At 35.5% G+C, this 19,103-nt stretch overlaps 1 protein-coding gene across 2 annotated transcripts in view; it reads right to left on the reverse strand.

Moving 5' to 3' along the window:
• Positions 1–19,103, reverse strand: part of sgcz.S (sarcoglycan zeta S homeolog) — a 426,387-nt gene that overhangs the window by 15,024 nt on the left and 392,260 nt on the right. For both annotated transcript variants that reach the window (XM_018243160.2, XM_041579488.1), the window contains 3 exons: positions 17,855–17,942; positions 11,238–11,360; positions 6,037–6,109 (listed from right to left, as the gene is read on the reverse strand). In XM_018243160.2, the coding sequence (XP_018098649.1) occupies positions 6,037–6,109; positions 11,238–11,360; positions 17,855–17,942 (284 nt within the window). The remainder of the gene's footprint in view (positions 1–6,036; positions 6,110–11,237; positions 11,361–17,854; positions 17,943–19,103) is intronic.

Here is a 19,103-nt window from a genome sequence, read left to right on the forward strand (position 1 = left end):
GTGGGAAACAGCAGTAGACGTGAGTAGTACAACCAAGTGGATGTTCTGAGTGGAATAGAGGTGTTGCATGAAGACACAAGAGAAAATATATTGCAGAGAAGCACTTTGTAAGTCGTGAGTTGGAGTTAGGGTCTGTTATTCTTGCTTAATTGGAAGTGAATTTGAGAATTTCAGGAGTAGAGGGACCTGTTAACATTTAGGGCAGATTCACTAAGCTCGAGTGAAGGATTCGAATGAAAAATACTTCGAATTTCGAAGTATTTTTTTGGTACTTCGACCATCGAATTGGTTAAATTCGTTCGAATTCGAACGAAATCGAACGAATCGAACGAAAAATCGTTCGACTATTCGACCATTCGATAGTCGAAGTACTTGCCCTTTAAAAAAAACTTCGACCCCCTACTTCGGCAGGTAAAACCTACCGAAGTCAATGTTAGCCTATGGGGAAGGTCCCCATAGGCTTGCTAACCTTTTTTTGATCGAAGGATTTTCGTTCGATCGTTGGATTCAAATCCTTCGAATCGTTCGATTCGAAGGATTTAATCGTTCGATCGAACGAAAAATCCTTCGATCGATCGATCGAAGGATTAGCGCTAAATCCTTCGACTTCGATATTCGAAGTCGAAGGATTTCAATCCGAGGGTCGAATTTCGAAGTATTTTTAACTTCGAAATTCGACCCTTAGTGAATCGGCCCCTTAGAGTTTTGCAGCAGAATTTAAGACACTAGAGCCCATTTAGTAACCCTGGGTACATTTTCTCATGAACAGTAACCCGTAATAACCAATCAGTGATTGCATTTTTTAGCAAGCTGTACAATAAAAGCAAACCACTGACTGGTTGCCATTGGTTACTGCCTAGGTACAAATGTGCTTAGTGTGTATAATCAGCTACTGAAGTGGGGAGAAATAAGATTGGGAGACCAGTTAGTAGCAAGTTGCAGTAGTCTAGGCTTGATAGAATGAGACCAAGGCTAAGCAGCTTAGCCCTGTCGACACTATGGGGTAGATTTATTAAGGGTCGATTTGAAAACTCAAATTCAAATTTTCATTTTTTTATGGTCAAAACTGTCAAATTTGACTAGAGAATTATCCTAACTCGATTCGAGTTTTTTTAAAAATTCAAATTAGATTTTCGAGATTTATGATTCTCTTTCCCTTTAAGAATACCAAAATCCAACTATTCACCACCTAAAACCTGCTGAATTACTGTTTAAGTCAATAGGAGCGGTCGATAGAATTCGATTTGAGTTTTTGGGTCATTTAAATTCATCTAAGTTTTAATAATTCAGCCAGGTCAAATTTCAAATTCATTCAAATTTAAGGGAGTTAAAAAAAACTCACATGAATTCGAAATTCGACCCTTGATAAATGTGCCTCCCCATGTGTAACTGTGATATCTGATTACTCCTAGGAAGACACTGAATTAATAAGATTTAAGCTTTATTGGTAATGTAGTAATATTGTTTCTATTAAGACAATTCATTTTTGGTAACCTAAAACTTAAAATACCCAGTGATTTTATGGATATAAAATACATTATGTTACATTTAAAACAAAAATGAACACATATATCTGTTAAGAGTTTTTTCAATATAACTTAAATTGTTTTATGCTTTACATTGTTTATTGTGCATTTCATCCTGTTGCTGTTTTTATCCTCTCATTCTAGTGTAAATAAAATGTCTTAATGCTAAGAAGAAAATAGTGTTTACAAACTAGAATGATACCGCTATGTACAAAATGTAATGTTGTGTTAAATGTATTACTTGAGGCTGTAGTAAAAAAATATCTCTTGTATCTTACACTCTTATGTTGTCTTACTTTGTAGTTCTATTACTGTCTTTAATGGTAGTTTAAAATAGGTACAGTGCATTGAAAGTCTTTTTTTAAGGTATCACAGTTAGGAGAACACATCTACATTAAAACTTTTAAAAAGCATAAATGTGTTACCTATATATAAGTCCTATATTAAGGGGCTGATTTATCAAGGGTCGAAGTGAAAATTCAAAGTAAAAAACATTCGAATTTAGAACTATTTTTGTGTACTTTGACTATTGAATAGGCAAAAATTCGATTCGAATTTGAAAAAAGTTTGACTATTCGAATATCGAAATTTAACATGTAGGGGCCCATTTACTAAGTGAATTTTCGAATTCAAAAACTACAAATTTCAATGTAATTTTTGGGTACTTCGACCATCGAATAGGCCAAAATTCAATTCGAATTGAAAAAACTTCGACTTCAAAAATTGAAGTACGGTCTCTTTATAAAACTTCGACTTCGACACTTCGCCACCTTAAACCTGCCGAATTGCTGTTTAGCCTATGGGGGACCTCCTATAACCTTTCTGAGTGTTACGTTTTGAGTAGTCAAAGTATTTTTTTGTAAAATGGTTCGAATCGCTCGATTCGATCGAAATATCAAATTGATGGTCGAATTTCGACGTTTTTTTACTTCGAAATTCGACCCTTAGTAAATGTGCCCCGTACTGTCTCTTTAAAATTTCGACCATTCTCCATCTAAAACCTGCTGAATTGCTGTTTTAGCCTATAGGGACCTCCTAAAACCTATCTAGAGTAATTTGGTGGACTTAGAAAAATGTAAGTTTCTGGGGGAAAGAAAATACTTTGTTTTGAATTTGATTAAATGCACTATAACTTTGATTTGAACTATTCAAATACAGCCTATTCACCCGAAGTTAAAAACTATGATTTTTTTTTAATTAATTTCGATTAGTCTTTTTTTATTCAAATTTGAAGTTATGGGAGTTCAAAAAAAAACTCCCATTACTTCGAAATTCGACCCTTGATAAATCTGCCCCTAAGTTCTCTTTTAGCAATATGATTGAAAAGGACCACCTTTTGCAAAATATTAAATAGCATTTATATTGTTAATTTACAAATGGAAGAAGAAAATACTTCTACAGGTATGGGATCCATTATTTGGAAACTTGTTATTGGAAACCTGTTATTTGGAAATGCCTATAGACTCAATTTTAATAAAATAATTTACATTTTTAAAAATGATTTTACTTTTACTCTGTAATAACAAAGCAGTACCTTGCACTTGATCCCAACTAAGATGTAATCAATCCTTACTGGAACCAAAACAACCCTGTTGTGCTTAAATAATGTTTTAATATAATACATTTTTTTAGTAGACTTAAGGTTTAGAGGTCCAAATTACAGAAAGCCCAGGTCCAGAGAATTCTGGATAACAGCTCCCATACCTGTAGTACCTCTGAGTAGGCTGTGGCCAAACACAGCAGTTCCTCGAGCTTCATTTTTATTTGTATTGTTCTACTGTTAACTGTTTTTAACTGAAAACACCCCGCTCATTTTGAGCGATTTGTTACTATCACGCTTTGCTGCTTGTAAGGGGCACATGATGTACAGGAGGACTATGGAAAATGATAAGGAATAATGTGGCCAGAGAATCCAAGGATATTATGCAAGACAAAAATTGACAGTACAAGCCTTATAGAATGTAAGGAGAACAAAACAAGATGGAAATAATAATATATCCCCCAATTATTAGTTTTATTACCAAAAATACTATTTGGTGGACATGTGCTTTTTATATTATATCAAAAACAAGATATCACTGTTATACCATTTCATTTGTATTATTACAAATATTCTAGTAATTCAAATTCTTCTATTACTGCTAACAAATATTAACCAATATTCAATTTCAAAGTGAAATATACACAAACCAAATCAAAAATCTTTACGATGAAGTGCATTAATAAGCCATGTATAGTCTCTTACTATCGAGGCTTAAGCAATACATGGCTACAGCTTTCATACTTTGGTGTGTTATGGTCTCAATATACTGTAATTGGGAACGAAACTGAGGTAAGTAATAATTAATGCAGAGAACTGGCTAGTGAACATTGTCATTGCTCTTTGCACAGGCAGCCACGTAGAATGCAATGAATGATTTTTTTAATGAAATGCACCTATGATCATACAGCTAACTAAAATAGAGAAAGTCACATCCAAATATACAGAAACAGCGCATGAGTATTGCATTTTATGCTGGGGACTACTCAAGGACTACTCTGTTTACAGTATCAAGGAAGCTTGAGGAAATATTCTCTATGCTAAAGGGCTGTTCCAGAATTAACAAATACCTGAAAGTGATTGCCTATCCATCTCCTTTCAAGAAAGAAGTTTTTGCAGAAAATATTGTAAGTTCTCAGCAAGCTTATCTTTTCTCCTAACTAAATGACCTTTACTACTCAGTGTTCAAGGTTTTTGGAGGGTATCCAGTGAATATGTGTTTTAGAATGCCATTCTTGTTTAGACTTTCATGAATAACTCATGAGCAAACACTTGGGGGCACATTTACTAAGCTCGAGTGAAGGATTCTAAGTAAAAAAAGTATTTTTTTGGGTACTTCGACCATCGAATAGGCAACTACGACCTTCGACTATGACTTTGACTTCGATTTGAACGATTCGAACTAAAAATCATTCGACTATTCGACCATTCGATAGTCGAAGTACTGCCCCTTTAAAAAAAACTTCATACTTTGGCAGTTTAAACCCACCGAGGTGCAATGTTAGCCTATGGGGACCTTCCCCATTAGTTTTCTATGGTTTTTTTTGTTCGATCGAATAATTTTTCCTTTGATCAATCGTATGATTTGCGGTAAATCCTTCGAATTCGATATTCGAATTTGTAGGATTTTACTTCGAGGGTCGAATTTGAGGTCGAATTTGATTTATTAACCCTCCATATTCGACCCTTAGTAAATGTGCCCCCAAGTGTCCTTCATTTTCTATTTTTCATAGCCAATTGCTAGTAAAGTCTACTGCAATATTTTCCTTAATTATAGTGAATAACTTCTTTAATTTTAAGAAGCAGAATATCTATATAGTTTTTCATTTTATATTAACTATATAATAACTGTATTTTTAAAGCAGTCTTTTGTACTGCTGGTGATGCTGGTGAAAGTTTTTAACTTTTTGGATATTGTTTGCCTAGAAACCCTCTGATATAGAGGATACATATTGGTAGGAGAATGGTTGTTTTTCAGCTCAGGTTCAACCCGGTCAGGGCCTGTTTACAGATATATGAGGAATTAGCACCTAGTCATTTGCTAGGTGCTGCTACATCATAATGTGGCTAATCTCTAGTACATAATAGATTCTACAGAAAATATCTTCTCTATGACTGCAGAATTTTAAACTAAAATTGTTCCTTCTTGTTGGTTTAATAATTGAAAAATTACTTATTATCACCATTTATTTAGGGCCTGATTGAATTAAAAACCCCAGTTTTGACAAGACACATTAGTACATTTTAAGCAGAGATACAAGATTCCTGAGAACCTGTGAAAAGCCCACTATGGAAAGCAGAGGGATGTCAGGTACTATCACTTCAGACATGGAACAAGGTGAGGGAGGGGGTTAAATGACTCAACCCAGCCTAAAGGGGGTTTAGGTAAATGGTTCCTGAGACTCAGAGGCAGACTATGGTGACCACAGGTGAATTCACTTTGCCTATCTGGAAACCAAAGGTAGCCAGACTTTAAACTAAGAGCCCGCCTGCTTGCTCAGAGTTGCAGGGGCAAGTAAGATGCATAGAAAACAACCGGTCACCAGTTTGAAGCCAGGCAGGCTGTGACAGAAATGGAGAGCATAAGTCTGGCTCTTTGGACCCTTCTTGCCGGAGAGGATGATAGTGTTGTAGACCTTGAAGCAAGAGGCCTCGGTAACAGAAGAAGGTGCAGCTATTTAGATTCAGGTTAAATCTCATAATTGTTCACTCTAGGGATGAGTGGTAGAGTGAGGGTAGTTTTCAAAGCAGCCCAAAGCTCCACTTAAGAGAATATGCTGGGCCTTACCCACCACCATAGCAAATCAAGTGGATAGGTTTAAGGATAGAAAGATCCCAAGAGGTGAACCAGTTAACCCCATATTAAAGGCCAATGCATGTTACCTGCTTCTGTATTTTACTTCTACTAAAGATGTAGAAAACTTTGCCCTTGTTATTACCTTCCCAAAAGCTTTTACATTAGTACCATACCTAAGGTCTTGGGAGGGTCCCGCTCTTATGTGTGGTGTTTCCACAGAGTGCTCAAAAATGGATCCTTCTGTCCCTGCAATAAGCAAAGACAAAGAGTTATAGAAATAGAAAAGAATGATTGGTAGTCATGGTTATCAACCATCAATTGTAAAGTTTACTTTGTAGTATTTAATGTAATGGTATTATACAACAGACTGGTATGCCAATCTCCAACTCTGTATTTATTCTACAAATCTACAAACAGCTTAAAAACACAAACACAAAAGACAATAATGATAATTACAACATTTGTTCAGTTACTGTACGTGTAAAATATCCTAGAAGAAAGTAGAGATAGACACAGTTAGTCTAGTACTCTATCTAGGATGCCGCTTGTTCCTTGCTACAAAAGATTCATTTGCTGCCTACCTGGTGCCAGGATTTGGAAGGTGGTTAATAGGGTAGACACACTATTCAGCGAGATTCAATTCAATTCAGCGAGAAAAAGTTAACTCGTGGTTTATCACGTGAAAACTCATAGACTAGCTTTAATTCAAGGAGAAAAAACATTTTCTCCAAAATCATTTCCAGTTTTTTCCCATAGACTTCAATAGAGTTTTCACGTGATAAACAGTGAGATACGTTTTTCAGAATTGAACTGCATCTGTAATTGAATCTCGTCCATGACTTTTCACATGTTAAACCTTTTTCTCACTGAATTGAATCTGGCCCATTATTGGATGTAGATAAATATGATCCACTGTCATATTTGTTCTAACGACATAATTAAAGGTCAATCTTTATCTTGACCTAAACCTTATCTTCATGCTTATTTATCCACACCAATTCCTAGCATCCCAAGATATATTGCAGATATTTATGTTTTTGCACTGTGACAGCTGTGATCTACACATCAGTGCACCCATTCTGTCTAATCTAGTGAATAAATTTGCTTGTCAGGAATTTGAGATGAATTTCCGTATTTCTCCTCTGGTGAATAAATTTGCGAATCTCCTGTCCGAAAAGTCGCTTGTGTCAAAATCGCTGCGTGGCAACACTATTCGGATGCCCATTGACTTTGACACCAGAGTCAAAATTGATGTGAGCACCAATTTACGAGTTTCTCATTTTTTTCACAAATTTTTCATTGTTTTGTAAATTTTGCCGGGAACAGGAGAAATTCGCCCATCACTAGTCCAATCTCCACGAGAGTGCCAATGTTGACTGGCCAATGATACATAAAGTGCATTTTGCTAAATCAAGAAGTAATGTTGATATTGTTTGATATGTTGATATTGTTTAAATAATCAGGATTAGGCCTGTGTCAGCACCTTATTTTGTTGGCAAAATAAACACATGAACAAAAATCAAAATTCAAATTAATTGCTTTTTATATATCACATTTTACTTTCAACTTAGAATCTTAAAACCACTGATTTTATGGCCAATACATAATGCTCTATCCTGTTCCTGTATTTGACAGATGAAAAAAAAAAAATATTTAACTAAAGGAGAAAGATAATGAGAATGATTTTCAGTATATTCTTCTGTATGACATCCAAGCAACAAGCAACACAATAACATTTCTTAGATAGTTGAAATCAATCAAAACATTTTTCAGTAATAAACAAAAAATGTTGGTATTGATGCTTCCAAAGGTGGAGGCCTGGGTATTGACAATGATAATCCCTTAATAAGGGGAGCAAACTGTTCTATGGTATAAAAAAGCGACAAATGAAAGTGGGACTATCACAGTGAACCAGTCCTTGCTGATTGAGAACATTATGTACAGCCCATTCAGTGGTTACTGATGGGTCATGGAAGTAAAAAAAATGAAATATGAAATTTAGGTTGCATACAGTACCTATATATTCTAAATGCATACCTACAGTATATGTGTATTTACTGTAAAATATACTGCTTGTTGGTTTCAATTTAATCTAAGCTCTTTCTAAACACAGCCCTTCAATTGCTTGGATAGTGCCTAAGAACATGATTTTTATTTAGCTGCTATTTTGGTTAATTCTCTGAACACTTTCACACTACATTAACTGCCAAGGCCTTGAATGTCATTTAACACCATACTGTGGTGTATTAATCTACATTGGCACTTACTGCTTTCCCCCTTAAGCTAAGATTCTACAAAACCCAAAACACAACAGTAATTTACAGTTTCCTTTGGACTCAAAAAAGACATTCAACTTTGGCTACCTTTATTTTACATCCAAAATGCCCCAAGAAGATGTAATTCTACAAGACGTTTCTAGGAGAAATGTGTAATTTTAGTTATAGATTTGTAGGGGTCTGATAAAGCTCATAGTTAGAGCAACAATGGCACTCATTTTACTATAGCTTTACACATGGCAACAAATTAGATTTAAATACTAATATCTATCTATCTATCTATCTATCTATCTATCATCTTTCTATCTATCGATCCATCAATCTATCTATATATTTATCTATACATACATATTAAATTGTTCGATGTACACAGCTATGGGTGCAGGATTCCTTAGATAGATTAATGCTTCAACACAGATATGTATATCAGATAGTTTTGTGGATGGTCAAGAAGCATAGGTAGCTTTGTCACCCGGCTGGTATTTTGTTGGTCTAACTGGTAAATTACCAACTTGTTCCAGGTTCTTTTTTTATATATTCACTGGTAATATACTTGTTGGTAAACTTGTAATTCCCTATCCTCACCCCACCTCCCAGTACTGTTATGTCCCCTAACCTGCCTACTCAACCCCTACTTCCACTCTTATCCCTGCTCCACCACAACCAGCTCCCCAGAGTCACTTTCAATTGATCCAGTCTCATGCCGGGCCACTCATTCCCTGCCCCCATGATGTGAATAGCCGACCCCTTTGTTGTCACCAGCTCCCTCCACTGCAATATGTCTCAGCAGAGATGGCAACCCTAGGCAAAGGTCAATTCTCGTTAGGCCAAGTTACTATTATTATTATTATTATCTTGTGCCTATTATTAAAAAATACCATTACCTATTGTACCAGCAAACTGGGCAAGGTAGCGCATAAATCAAGTTCAAATCAAAGAAAATATAAACAGTTAAAGGGGATATAATTTACAATCTACATGCACTATTTTCCTTACAGTTATAAAAATAGATGATCCAGTTCTCTCTGCTGCCTCAGGCAAAAGGACAGCCCTGCTCAGATGCTGAAAAAAATCTATTGGTCTCCAACCGCATTGCCCTCCTTACACATTCTAGAATAGTGATAGTAGGACTGGGCTGAGGCTGCCCTAGGCAACCCAGATTGTCTAGCTCTATAACTGTAAGAACAAAATAATGTATGAATATTGGACTTGCTTATTTTTTTGAATTATAAAAGACAGTTAGACATCACCTTCATAAACGGAACTGCTCTCTGTAAATGAGCAAAACACATAACAGTAGGTATGGAATTTTGATTGGAACAATTATACTCCCATTTAAGATGCACATAAAGAGGCAGATTTATCAAGGGTCAAATAGTAAGTTTGAATTCAAATTCACATTTTCGAGTGTCAATATTCACGCATTCGAACTTTAATCCCCCTCTGGGAAAGCAACTTCGAATGTGAGATTTATCACACCTCAACCATGGAAACAGTCCTAATTCAATATTCCCCACCTAAAACCTGCTAAATTCATTTACAAGACAATGGCATAGGTTCCTTGAGCCATTTGGTGATGTTAATAGCATAACTGACATTCAAGGTTTTTTTTTGGTAGAAAAACTCGATTCGAATCGAATATAATTAAAATTTTCAGGTCGGAACCATTAATTAGAATATTTGACATTCAATTTTTTTCTTAAATAACCTCCCAGTCGAATTGTGAGTATATTCAAATTCAGAAAAAATCACATGAATTCGAAATTTGAGCTTTGATAACTGGGCCTCCCTGACTATAAATAAGCCATAAAAAAGGCATGTGTATAGTCAGATTTAGGCATATTGTGTAAATGCAATTACATTTTTGGCCATACCTTCTGGTAACCATAGAATCAATGGAGAAGCAAGAGGGTGTACAGAAGAGACTTAGCATTAAAAGTTAAAAGAAGGAAATATGAAATAACTGGGGGTACCAAAAGTTAAGCACCCCACAGTAATTGTATTCACTTATCAGATACCCCAGCTCGGAGTCCTATTAGCAGAAAACTGCACTGTGTTAAAAGGGAGTCCACCAGGAATAAGAGGAGTGTATATAAGATGTTACCCTTACCCTTCAATTATTCCGGCTTGAGCTCCCTATAGCACTGTGTGTGATTTAATCCCTTTAAATCTCTGATTGCTTGCTAAGGGATACTGCAGTGCACAGATTGCTAGATTGCTAACTAGACACCCATCTTAGAAAAACACAGATAAACGCTGGATAAGGTAATGTACATGGTGCATGAAATATAGGCTAAAATGTGTCAGTAAAGATTTACTCATTATCTCACGCTGGAAGAGTGATAAATATAGTACCAGAAGCAAAGCAATAGACTGTTCATAAATAGATAATGTGTGCGTTAAAGTAGTAATATATTCATCCAACAGAAAGGTATCAGACAAATACATATTGTACTAGCTAATAGTGGTATAATAATTAAATATTGATTGATTGATTCTACCTTGGCATGAACAGTCAATGGATACATGCTTTCACATATCGTTATTTGCACCAGTGTGCAGCATGTGCAATAAAACATCTTACTGACAAATACGTTATATTTAATCAAATAAATGATGCCATGCTCAGTTAAGGTCATAAACTGTCTAAACATTATTACACTGGTAAAAGGGATTTGTGTCTTTGTGATCTTATATTTGCTTGTTTTTATTTCTTTTATGCCTTTCTTTGCATATTGTCCTAAATAAGAGAAGTCAAGAGAGACAATAGTCCATTTACACTGAAAGACAACAAACAGCAGCAGTTTGATAAACCCAAAGAACGCATTTTCATATGTAAGGGGCCTTTATGTCTCTGGGGTCTAAAGCAAATCTTAAATGGGTGAATTAGTAGACTATATTCTGAGATACTATGTAGTTGGTTTCTATCTTTAAGTGGAACTATGTTATTTACAAGTCTGAGTAGTCAATTCTCAGAAGCATGAGTCCCTACAAGGGTAAAGTGTTTCATTCATGTCACTGCTTTTGACCAAGCACTATACATTCTTGGTGTTTTCTAGATCAATGCTTGGGAACAACACAAGGATGCAATGCTTTACCTGTAACTCTGAGCCGGTCAGCTCCTATAACAATTTCCTCCTCATCTGCCATAAACAAAATCTTCTCGTCTTCGTGTGACTTAACTTCAAATCTTTTGCACTGGGCTTCCACAAAGTCTGCCCCTAGGAAGAGGAGGTGACAAAAATAATTTAGCATATAATGCAGGCTTATGCTAACAGATGAAATGATGGTAGTTGTTTTTTATACTACAATGCTTTGTAAGTCAAGGATGGCATTGACCCTTATGACTCATGTTGGAGTGCTCCTCTGTTATAGCATACTCTGTATATATGGCCTGGCCTGGTGCACACAGATCACCTGTAACTGCCCAGGTGCTGGAACAAAAATTCATAGTATTAAGCAACAAACAAGTCCGCACTCATAGGTCTTGTATTGTGAAAAAAGAAAAAAGAAAGAAAGAAGAAAATGTATTTATAAATACATTTTCTTTTTTCACAGTACAAGACCTATGAGTGCAGGCTTTTTTATTGTATATATATATATATATATATATATATATATATATATATATATATATATATATATATATGCAACACACTCTATCCACACTCTAAGGTAAACTCCTTCTACGCAGTTTGGTGCACATTTATAATTTATGTATATCCACTAATATCAGGAACCGACACACCCATACATATTAGGTCCAATGTCCAAATTAAACGTATAAAGACTGGAGGGAGCGGATATCTAACAAAATAGAACAGAACTCTACTTCCTGCTTTTCAGCTCTGAATGGAAACCGAGAGAGCTGAAAAGCAGGAAGTAGTGTTCTGTACTGTTATGTTAGACATCCAGTCACTCCAGCCTTTATACATTACATTATAGTTACATTTTTTGGCTAACTAACTATATTAGAAACATTTTTTATTTTGTACAGCCTATCTCTTTACCCACTTTTTATTTTTATACTGAACTGTTCCTTTAATATGACTTAACTTTTTCACATATGAGTGATAAATGACCTGCAGTGAGCACCAATCATTTGGTCTTTTGGTGTGCTACCACAATTAATGTGGACATGGTCTTGTGGTAACATGGGTGTGGTTTAAAGTGAGTGTGGTTTAAAAACAGGGAGTGGTCAACACTGGCTTCCATTATCGGCCCTCCACCATGAAGGCCAGAAATATTCTGGCCCACGGTACCACAGAAGTTGGACAGCACTGCTCTACTTAAATACCATCTGTACCATGAACATTTAACCAACATACTATATCATTTATGTCATAATTAGTGCATTACATAAATTAACACACTGAACAAAGCTGAAATCCTAACTAAAATTCACATTTGTACCATATCTGCAGGTCTAAGAAGAAGTTTTACCACACACGGAAGCTTGGTAACTGAGAGGGGTGCTAGATGGGGTTAGAATAGTTCAACATCTCCCTAATTAGCAGAGACTGATAGCAGTATGATAACATCTGGAACTGGCACTGGCACTCAATCTTAAATTATAAACTCTGGTCAACAGTAGCAAGAATATTCCATGCTATGGCTCTTCAGAAGGAAGATTTAGGGTTATCATAGTTTTTTTTATTTGTTACACCCACGGCAAAGGCCTGCCACTGTTTTGTAAAAAAAAACTAGCTTCTTCCCAATGTAATATTAAAAAGTCATTTGACCTACTTAAGAGGAAGAGCTCCAAGCAAAAAACTGTTTTAACACAGCTAAATGGAAAACATATTAGTTCATTTAAATAAGACCCAGCAGTTCTCACGTTCATGCTCATAATTTTCTTTTTTAAAATAACTGCTTTAGAGGAACATTATTTATTGTGCAGATTAAATATATTTTTGTTACGCCAATAGAACGCAGAATTACAGAGCTCAGCAATTTTTTTGTTGTTCCTTCTGCATTTGACCTCCAGGTTAATTATATTATTTAATAGTGTGCTTTTTTTCCTGTCTAATAGATTTGAAGCTAATTATACAAGAATAACTTTAAGAAAAGTTGAAATTCATTAATTGTTTCCAAATAATTCTGTTTTTACCAAATGATTCTTAAAGTTTCTGTCCAAAATACAAACAAGCCCCAAAAAGCTGTACTTTTTGTATGATGTAGTATTGTACAATAATATAAACATACATAAGGTCTATGCAGTGAACAATATCTCCATTGACAGTAATGCTTATGTCTCCATTAATTCAAGGCAAACAAAAATAGCAGCTCATGTTGATATGTATCAATGCAAAGGTTCTGGGCCCTCCATACTGTTATTTAGATATACAGTATAAGAGAAAAGAATTCTACATCTATTCCTAGTAGAATAGGATCTTTTATACCTTAATGTTTATGTAGCTAGTGTATTCTGAAGTCACCCTCATGTGTGTTTATAACAGTTGCTTAAAGGTTGACATATGATTTAGAAGGGCCTGGAAAAGATCCCTTAACTACACTCAACAAGATTCAATTGTGAGTGTCTATTCATTTCAATCAGATGGGTAGTAGAAAAAGCAAGACCAAGGCAGCAAGTCGCCTCGTAGTTTAGATAGCACTTTGACTTTGATATTGAGTTACTTCTGACCTCTTATGACTGCAAAATGCTGCACCAGTTTTATTCCTGGGTTTGGTTTCTGGGTAGCAAGTCAACTGTCTTATTTCTGTGTCATGTCAGATCCCATTTAGAACAATATTAATTAGAACTAGAGGAATGGGAATGGGATGGGAGTTTACATGGACTACAATGCACTTGGAGATAGCTGGACATTTTACAACTTCTGTTGAAATGATCCTTATATTTAAAATATTGTAAATTATTTTGTGTTGCCCTTAGATACTTTCAGAAATTATAATTATGAATAGGGAAATTTTTGCTATAAGATTTGAGCTTGATAATGGGGTCAAATTGGCTAAAATGTTGATGTGCGTCCATTGTTGCAATAAAATGATGTCTTATTATAGTCTTATTATATTCTAGCTCTCCTTGTATAATTATTGTCATGTTAGATGCTCATATAGTTTTCACATTATCCCAGATGTCCAACACTAAGTCGGGGCAGTTCTGCAGAGTTACAGTAACGTGTATTTCTACTTTCCTTTAAACACAATTTTTAAAAAATGTATTCCAGTTTATTTCTCAGTGTAACATCTAAAAAAGGAAACTGTATATCCAGAATGCTCTTAATAACAGGAATGTGACCTCATAGAGACTCCATTGTTACCAAATGTTTTTTTTAAATTGATTTCCTTTATTTTGATTTCGCTGTAATAATAAAACAGCACCCACATTTGATTGTAACTCAGCTACATGCAGTTTCTGGCACCCGATTATTGTGCACTTCATATAGTTACAGTTATACAATACCCTGCCTCCACACCGCTGCAAAGGCTCACCCTCTGGGAATACAATAGTAACAGTGCAGCTAATTTTAGTATAGGCTTGCATCTGAATTAACTTTTTTTTGCACCTAACAGATGTGCTGAAATGTTTCATATGCTAATAGATTGTTAGGAGTCATGAATATGATGATGATGATCTAGCCTTTATCAAAGTGTTTTCTACATTCAAATGGATAAAAAATAAACCAAGAAATGCACAATACAGAAACACAACTAAGCAAATCCTCATAGGACCATACTGCCATTAAACCTCATTGGGCGATGTGGCCAAGCATTGCAATGATAAAAACTAACACTGATACTGTTTTCTGTCAAATTGGTTAGAGCTTCATAAAGCAGATGCTGTGACACAAGTTAAACTCTGCACTGGGATGCACTCAACAACTGATACTGATTAATGAGGCATTATATGACTGTGTTAACAAAGCAATACATGAGTATTTTTTCTTCAAATGCAATGGCTTTATGAAATTATATATACTCTATAAATCTTCTCAAAAGGGCACAAGCTAATGACCCGCAAAGTAAATTTGTTCTCCCAGGTACTGATCAGCAGTCAGTCAGATATAAAGATTATCGCCCTTTATTATAACGGCAGAAAAAGCTCTATTGTGCCCTGCAGATCATCCAAAAAGAGCATTACACAATGAAATGAGCTGCTTTACATAACTAGCATAAATATCAATTAAACATAGTCTGACTTTATGGCCTTATATTTACATATTTGGAGGTCATTGTAGACATCTGTCTGCAAGCTTGGGAAATATTTTACCAAAGTTAGCATTTAATGTACACTATATGGGTATGTACACCAAGGGGCAGATTTACATATGGTCGAATATCGAGGGTTAATTAACCCTCGATATTCGACTGCCGAATGTAAATCCTTCGACTTCAAATATCAAAGTCGAAGGATTTACCGCAAATAGTTTGATTGAACGATCAAATGAAAAATCTTGCGATCGAACAATTAAATCCTTCGAATCGTTCGATTCGAATGATTTTAATCGATTGAACGATTTTTTATTGACCAAAAAATTGTTAGAAAGCCTATGGGGACCTTCCCCATAGGCTAACATTTCACCTCGGTAGGTTTCAGGTGGCGAAGTAGGGGGTCGAAGTTTTTTTTAAAGAGACAGTACTTCGACTATCGAATGGTCGAATATTCAAACGATTTTTAGTTCGAATCGTTTGTTTCAAAGTCGAAGGTCGAAGTAGCCAATTTGATGGTCGAAGTAGCCAAAAAAACCATTCGAAATTCGAAGTTTTTTTTATTCTATTCCTTCACTCGAGCAAAGTAAATGTGCCCCTAAATACAGGTATGGGATCCATTATCCAGAAATCCATTATCCAGAAAGCTCCAATTTATAAGAAGGCCATCTTCCATAGTCTCCATTTTAATCTAATAATTCCAAATTTTAAAAGTAATTTACTTTTTTCTCTTTAATAATAAAACAGTACCTTGTATTTGAACCTTAATTTATCCTAATTGGAGGCAAACAATAATATTGTGTTTGTTTAATGTTTAAATTATTTTTGAGTAGACTGAAGGTATGGAGATCCATATTGTGGAAAGATCCCTTATTCAAAAATCTCAGACATTCCAGGTAACAGATTCCATACCCCTATAGTAGCCTTCTGCTGCACATTATTTGATGCAGTAAAACAAAGACTATTCTTAAGAATTCTGCCATTGTAACAGATAAATTGCATGTATGAATTTTGGTCTCTGCTGACCATACAGCAGAAGAGAGTGGTGTGTAGTGATGGGCGAATTTGCGCCGCTTCGCTTTGTCGAAAAATTTGCGAATTTCGCGCGAAATTTGCGAAACAGCGAAAAATTCACGAAACGGCGCCGACGTCTCGTTTTTGACGCCGGCGCCCGTTTTTTCGACGCCGGTGCCCGTTTTTGACGCAAATTTTCACGGGCATTTCGCGAATTTATTCGCTGGCGGCGAATCGCGCAAATTCGCCGTGAATTCCCCCATCACTAGTGGTGTGATATACATAAATTCTTAACAGCTGACATCAAAAGCAATGCCAAGCCCCTGGCATTTAAAATACAGTAACAGTAGCATAGTATTGTAACTAAAAAGTAGTAGGTTTGCTTTCTATTAGAAAAATGAGTTGTCTCTTACTAAAAATGATAGCAAGAGGATAAAGATAAAGAAGAAGCAAACCATGGATAGTCCATTTCTCCAACAGGACACAATTAAAGGCTAATGATATTGTGCATTAGAAGTCCAAATTTATCTCTATATTTTCTGAAAAAAATTATGACAAAATCCGCACAGGTTTTTTGGGCTTATTTATTAATATACTTTCCCAAAAATTTTGTTTGAGGGAAAAAATTCGAAAAAAATTGTGAAAATCAGATTTTCAAGATTTTTTCGGATTTTATACCCGAAAACTCCAAGAAATTCAGGGTATTGCCAAAAACCCAGCGCACATCAAAAAATCAAAGGGACTTCTCCCATTGACTTATATACAACCTCGACAGGTCTGAGATGCTGGATTTTTCAGGATGGAAAAGAGGACTTTTCCATCCTCTGGGTTTAATAAATTCTGAAAAATTCGTGATTTTTTTTAAAAGTACGATTTTAAAAAAAAAATCACAAATTTTTCGTGATTTTTGTATTAGGAGTTTAGCAAATAACCCCCACAGCTACCCCCTGATCCAGAAATAGCTTTGCTATGCCTTTCCTCTAGGAAACTCACTTAATTTCAAAAGAAATTACTGTCACAACTTTTAGCCACAACATGAAGGATAATAGTGCTAAATTGACTCTCTCCAACCTTAGCAGTTTTACAGATGACTTCAAGAGTGGATCAGGTACACTCATTGTCTTACCTGTTCTCTCTAATGTCTAAAACCCCCATTTGAAACCTCTCCGATTTGCCTCAAAGGGGGAAAAATTCCTTCCTGACTCTAAAATGGCAATGTGACTAGTCTCTGGATCAACTTTGAGCTACAGTATCTTCCTTAACCCTGTATTCCCTCACTTGCTACATATACAGATCTATGGCTAGTTGCTTATATGTTGCTAATATGAATGCTAGTAGTGATGAACTGACACGTCACTTTCACTTTTTTCCATGAATGCAATTTTTTCTTTTGCCGTTGTCTCACATGATAGATTGCTGCAACAAAGACAAGCTTGAGAAAGGGTGCGTGTTGCCCAGAAACGTTGCATAGATATGGGACTCATGTATATTGATATTATTGATATTTGTTAAGATGGTACATATTACTCACCTACTGTCATTTGACCTGTTAACTGCCCATTCTCATTTCTTGCATTCACTGTAATATTTCTGTCCGACTGGAATACCACTGGGCTGTCCTGGAAAACAAGTTTTCAAAACATGACTGAGCAACGGTAACAGTCATATATTAGAAAAAAACATAAAGCATCTTACCACTCAGTAAAAAAGCTACTAAATACATTTCCATTTATCTTCAAAACCTGGATTGTTACAATCTTATAATGCAAAAGGCTAAGTTTTTCCCCAAAAAACCTTTGATTTTTCAAAGTCCACCAATTGACTCCAAATAGGTTCTAGGAGGGGCCCCATAGGCTAAAACAGCAATTCAGTAGGTTTATATGGTGAATGGTCAAAGTCAAATTTTTAAATGATAAATTTCGATATTCAAATTTTCGAATTTTTTTCAAATTCGAATTTGGACTATTCCCTAGTCGGAGTACACAAAAAATAGCTTGAAATTCGAATTTTATGAGTTCAAAAATTCACCTCGACCTCTGATAAATCTTCCTCCTGGGGGTACATTTACTATGGGTCGAATATCGAGGGTTAATTAACCCTCAATATTCGACCGTCGAAGTAAAATCCTTCGACTTCGAATATCGAAGTTGAAGGATTTACCACATTTCCTTCGTTCGTACGATCGAAGGGAAAATTGTTCGATCGAACGATTAAATCCTTCGAATCAAATGATTCAAAGGATTTTAATCCATCGATCAAACGATTTTCCTTCCCTGTAGGCTAACATTGATGCTGGATAGGTTTTAGGTGGCGAAGTAGGTGTTCGAATTTTTTTTTAAAGAGACAGTACTTCGACTATCGAATGGTCGAATACTTGAACGATTTTTAGTTCGAATCATTCGGTTCGTAGTCGAAGTAGCCAATTCGATGGTCGAAGTAGCCAAAAAAATACTTCGAAATTCAAACTATTTTTTATTCTAATCCTTCACTCGAGCTAAGTAAATGTGCCCCTTAATGTATGTTGTCATGTCAAAATAAAATGATGGTCAAATATCTGCTTTATACATTTCTTTCACCAGAGTTACTAATTACAGAAATGTGCAGCCTCTGTCTTTGTGTTTACAATTGTACATTTCCCCAGTGCATATAAACCAATTTCTGCATCTGAATGTTAGCCATTAACGTTATATAGAGTCCATACAGAATTAAATAACAGGTTCTGAACAGGTCTAAAGGTATAAACTGCATTAAAAACTGTTCCCAATATCACCCTGGCTTGT

Source organism: Xenopus laevis, chromosome 1S, assembly GCF_017654675.1.
Source record: "Xenopus laevis strain J_2021 chromosome 1S, Xenopus_laevis_v10.1, whole genome shotgun sequence".
In the NCBI taxonomy this organism is placed as follows: Eukaryota; Metazoa; Chordata; class Amphibia; order Anura; family Pipidae; genus Xenopus; species Xenopus laevis.